At 41.1% G+C, this 5,545-nt stretch overlaps 1 protein-coding gene across 2 annotated transcripts in view; it reads right to left on the reverse strand.

Annotated features, from left to right (window-relative positions):
* Positions 1 to 2,120: 2,120 nt before the first annotated feature.
* atg5 (ATG5 autophagy related 5 homolog (S. cerevisiae)) overlaps positions 2,121 to 5,545 on the reverse strand; it is a 33,805-nt gene continuing 30,380 nt past the window's right edge. For both annotated transcript variants that reach the window (XM_031867400.1, XM_031867401.1), the window contains exon 8: positions 2,121 to 3,570. In XM_031867400.1, the coding sequence (XP_031723260.1) occupies positions 3,434 to 3,570 (137 nt within the window). In that variant the 3' untranslated portion in view covers positions 2,121 to 3,433. The remainder of the gene's footprint in view (positions 3,571 to 5,545) is intronic.

The raw sequence follows: 5,545 nt of genomic DNA on the forward strand, positions 1-5,545 counted from the left end.
CCTTTCACAATAAAAGCCCTAGACATAGTATTTTCTGGCGAGTATTTAACATTTTCGTGTTGCTAAATCATTTTCTTCACGACGAGCTGAGTCTTTGTCTTTTTCAAGACAATGCTGAGCATCGTCTTTGTACCGAAGCGTCGGTTTCTGAGAGCTCCCAACTTGGAAGGTCACTAGTTCAAACTCCAGGCAGGTAGAATAAACCTCATTACCACCACTGGGGTGACCTCGCCCTGCTCAGATTCCAGAGGAGCAGATTGTGGTTGTACTGGGCAGCTTATGTGATTATGTGATTGGGGGTTAAAGAAGAGCTTTGCTCTGTTATCATTCTCTTATATAAAAAGGAAGTTAGAGGGAGGGAGTTTGGGAACATCTGAAATTCATAAAAACATTTTTTCAGCGTGATGAACCAAAATACAACAAAACAAGTCAAACATTTCCACTCAGACACCGTCAGGGAGTGAAAAAAAGAAACAAATGTAGTAAATGCATCCCTGCACACAATTTTAGCTCCGACTCATTCCATCCAAACACCTCACAGCACATCTCACTCTCTCCTCGGTGTGCGGGGGTCGACGGCAGCTCGGGGAAATCCCATAAAAGAGTGTGTGTCAGCGAGATGACAGACTCTTCATCACGGCATCTAGAGCTGCAGTATGTACACAAACACACAAACACACACACACACACCGTACCCCACGCAGAGCCCCCGGTCTTGACTCAACACCATAAACCCACCGTTTCATCACGTTTGGCGGCAGCAGCGGTGAGGAAGAGCCTGACGTGATGACATAATGCGTGACATCACTCACACAACACAACACACACACACACACACTTTGAATTAGCAGACTGGCAGTGTGACAAGAGATGAGTGTGTGTGAGAATTTCTACACCCACACAAACACACACCTGCGGGGGGCTATAAACGATGTCTGCAATTATGTACACACACAAATCACACACACTCACACTGTACGGTTTGATTCCACGAAAACAGCTCACTTCAAGACAGACTCGTGTACACACACACACACACACACACACACACACACGCGCGCACACACACTCACACAGGGCCTGAGGCCTGTCTGACAGCACAGTTTAGTGGTCTCATTAGCAGCGGGTGGAATGCCAACAGATAATTAACCAGGAGAGATGAAGAGAGAGAGAGGCAGAGCGAGTGTCAGCAGTAAAACACACAAGAGTGAGATGTTCTTTATGAGATGAAGTGAAAAGACGGTGAAACACCGGAGGGGGAGAGCGCTGACTTTGTCTTGTCTGCTGGTTCAAACCCCCCCTCCCCCCCCCCTTCCAAAAAAGACACTTTCACCAGCCGGCTAATCACGACCGCAGTACAAGTTATGTATGTACGAGGTAATGTACAGTTACAAGTTATTATAGGGAAGGTGAGCAGGTCTTGAATCACCCTGAAGGGGTTGAATACTCAAAGCACTTCTGATTTCCGTACACAGCGAGAGGACGTACAGGATGTGTTTTAGAGGAAGCATTTAAATAATTTGTAAATCAATAAAATATTTTTTAAATAATTTAAAATCATTTTTAAACCACTTCTTTAAATAAAAAATATTTAAATCAATAAGATACATTTTTGAATCAATAATAAAATCGTTAAATCAAAATAATTAAAAAATAACTTTTTTTAAATCAGTAAAATAATCTTTAAATAAATAAAATATTTTTAAAATAAATTAAATATTTTTTAAATAAATACAAAATATTTTTAAATCATTGAAATATTTTTTGTATTGATAAGATGTTTAAATCAATAAAATATTTTTTAATCTATATTTAGTGTCAAGTTATTGATTTCTTTAGTAAGTGGGATAATGTACAGCGAGCGGGTCATTATTTGCTAAATTAAAGAGAGGAACCTACAAAGTAAGATACAGAAGAAGTATTGTTGTGGTATCGGTACTAAAACTCAGGTAACATTTTGTCACCAGCACTGAGAGACTTTAAATGAAGCCCAGCTGGAATATGAAACAGAAACCATGTCATGTGACCTGGGAGGGTTCTGCTGAGCGGACCTTTCATGCTGAGCGGTGCTTCAGTACGTAATGTGCAGTCTGTCTTCACAGTCAATAACTCTCTGACAGTTAAATCCATTCACTTTTATTTGAACTCATTCTTGATAACAGTGCCAGTTGATGCATTGAGCCTCATTTTATTTCAGTATGAACAGATGTATAAAAAAAACAAAAACACAACAATGATTGATTAATTACGATGTCATCGATGCTTTTGCCAGTTTCTGTTTCTGTCCACAAACTGAACTTCGACGGTGAAAGCATAACGTTGGACAAACAACAGCCTGGAGAGCTGACGCTAATCGCGCCCGCTGTCTCATTATCTGAGCCGAGTTCTTAAAACAAAACAAAACCAGATGCTCGTTTTTAACTTCGGCTGCAGACAAAGAGGCTCGAGCCAAACCTGACAAATACAGACAGTAAAACAGCTAAACTGTGTTGTTTTGATGGTGAGAAATCAACACCTGCTATTGAAGACATGTGTGGACTTTATTATTATTTGGTTTCCCCCCCTCGCCCCTTTTGTTTTAGTCTCATAAAAATAGCTGGTTCACTCTCAAAATACCGTGAAAACAACAAAAACAAGTTTAAAACAAACATGTCGTCTTTACTTCATCCATTTTTTTAAGCTATTAAAGGAACATTTTAGCGTATTTCAACTCTGAAGATAAGTTTCATCCTGAAGGTGGAGATAGAAAGAAAAGTGAAAGTAAACTAAATTGGCTGCAGTTTAATTAATGTTAATTCAGGAACAGTACCACATCAAATAATAACATAAAAACTAATTAGATATCTCATCTCAACAGTGGCACCAAACAGCTTCTTACTCCGGCTCACCTCATCAACAGAGAATCCGCTGTAAAACGTTTGCAGGCTGTGATGTCACATTTTTTTTTTTTTTGCCGGATGCCGATGAAAATGCATGAACGTGGTAACTAAGGCAACTTCAGCAGGATACGCCTCTCCCTAAAAATCCCGAACAATCGTGTCTCCCTGTCGACGGGACAGTCTTTATCTCGGACCGGACGAGGAGGGAGATGTGTGACAAGATGCGGGGAAAGCCTCCTCTCCTCCCATGGAGGTGTTTGACCGGAGAGGAGGAAGGAGACGTCCTCTTTCCTCGTGGGAGTTCATCCTTGCGTCCTATAAAGTAGTTTTCGGAGGGGAAAGGAGGAGTAGTGGAGGTGAAGCTAGGAGGAGTACAAATATAAATAGGAAAAGGGAGGTTTGTTAGATACCTCCCTCACATCCTTTGTTCGTCTTCATCCTTCTCGTTTAGAGAGTCCGTTAGTTCAGAGTTTAGTTTTTTTTCGCCGTTTAGCACCGGAGTTAACCCGGGCCGGTCGGTCATCACGGTGACAGCGGGGCGTGTGGGCGGGGCCTCAGTCAGACGGGACGGGGAGGACGCAGATGTGCAGGAAGTTGTCGGGGTGGCTGAGGTGTTCGCTGAGCCACTGCAGAGGCGTCTCCAGCAGCGGCTCGATGCCGTGGATCACCACCTGGTAGCGCTTCGGCTCACCTGGACGGAGAGAGAGAGGAGGAGGAGGGACAATAATTCATTAAAGAGTGGATCATTTATTTCTTAATACGGGTCACAAAGCAGATACACACATTATTAGAGGAAGCCCTTCTCTTATTCTATTCTACATTTTGATCTAATCTCATTATTTTAAACACACTTTAAACGTTTGGGAAACAAAAATCATAAAATATGAACAAAACGGAGAGGAGAGAAAATTAAGACTCGTGAAGTAATGAATTATTGAGAGAAGAGGAGGAAATGAGTAAGTTCAGAAACAGCAGAGGGAAGGAGAGGAAAGGAAAGGGAAGGACGAAAGGAGAGAAGAGGAAAATGAGGAAGGAAAAGACAGAAGAGAGAGATAATATAAAAAAGACAAAGACGAAGAGAGCAAAGAGGAAAAGAGATGGTTACATGAGGTGAGAGAGACCACATCAGACACTCCAGTAATACCACTGCTGTGGTGAGAGAGCGAGAGAGAGGGAGAGAGAGAGAGAGAGAGAGACACGACAGAGAGACAAAGAGAGAGAGAGAGAGAGAGACAGAAAGAGACAGACGGAGAGACAGAGAGAGAGAGAGAGAGAGAGAAAGAGAGAGAGAGAGGGAGACACGACAGAGAGACAAAGAGAGAGAGAGAGAGCGATGGAGAGAGAGAGAGACAGAAAGAGACAGACGGAGAGACAGAGAGAGAGAGAGAGAGAGAGAAAGAGACAGAGAGTATCAGTGTGAATGTGAGCGTTCAGTTAACATCAGAGTGACAGTTGATTGTTGTCGTCGTTGGATTCGAATTAATAACTTTCACTCTGACAGTGTGTAGTTTCATGTTGAGTGCGTGTGTGTGAGTGTGTGAGAGTGTGAGTGTGTGTGTGTCTCTCCTTAGATGGTCTCCTGTTTACTGACCCCGCCCTCCACGAGAGGCCACGACCGAAAAACATCCGTTAGTGCAGCGACTTTCTCGACCCTCCGGAGTCGTCGTGATTAGCAGAGAGACTGAGGGTTTAGCGACTCTGCACGTTTAAGATATATTATTTATATTTAGGACACCGAGGAGTGTGAACAGGAAGAGACGCATGAAAGACACGTTGCATTATGGGAAATGTAGGATCTAGTCTTTAACCACCTTCTTTTTTTTCTCTCGCAGCTCCTAAAAACTTTGTAAAACGCTGGAATAATTCTGGAATAATCTTTTAATGCCAATTTAAATTCCACGTACCAACCCTGAACCGTCACTGGTTTGAGTCCAGCATGGTGTTCATAAGAATGCCCCAAATACAGCTGAATAAACCAAACGTTGGCCTGTTTAAAGGTGCAGAATTCAACCTGACTTGTTGTTAATGTGGCACCAGAAGAAGTTAACAACATATTTAAGACCTTTGACATCTTGAAACCATAATCAGAATCAAGGCTTTGAATATAACTAACTTTTCCAGGATGTGGAGACACCCTGATTTTTGTTTAGCGTGTTTTTAAAAGTATTATTTATCTGCTTTTACGTATTTATTTAAATAGTTAGTTGGTGTTTGAAGGCCAGAAACATTTAAAAACAACACACAGGTTATTTTATCTATATATATATATATATATATATAAGTTATTTATTTATATAATATATATTGTATTATTGAGCGTTAAGATGTTAATTTACAGCAACTTATGTGACTGTTTCTTTCCTGTAGTTTAAATTCTACAAAAACACCTTAAATATCCAATTTTTTTTGGTTTATTCTCATTTTTTTTGTTGATGGAAATCCTGCAGCTGAACTAATGCGAGTTTAAACACAACAGATCTGATGAAAACAGTTCACCTGTTTAAAGACAAATGAGAATTTCATCTCACCTCCGGAGTGATTCGTGTTTCAACACAAATATTTTTGCAGCTCTGCAGCAAACGGGCCGGATGTAAAACAGAAACTATGTTAAACTAAGATGAAAACATCTAATGCAGCTGTCTCCAGGTGTCTGCTAGAAATCATTG

This window comes from Anarrhichthys ocellatus, unplaced genomic scaffold (genome assembly GCF_004355925.1).
Source record: "Anarrhichthys ocellatus isolate YVR2014 unplaced genomic scaffold, GSC_Weel_1.0 scaffold39, whole genome shotgun sequence".
NCBI classification, from domain to species: domain Eukaryota; kingdom Metazoa; phylum Chordata; class Actinopteri; order Perciformes; family Anarhichadidae; genus Anarrhichthys; species Anarrhichthys ocellatus.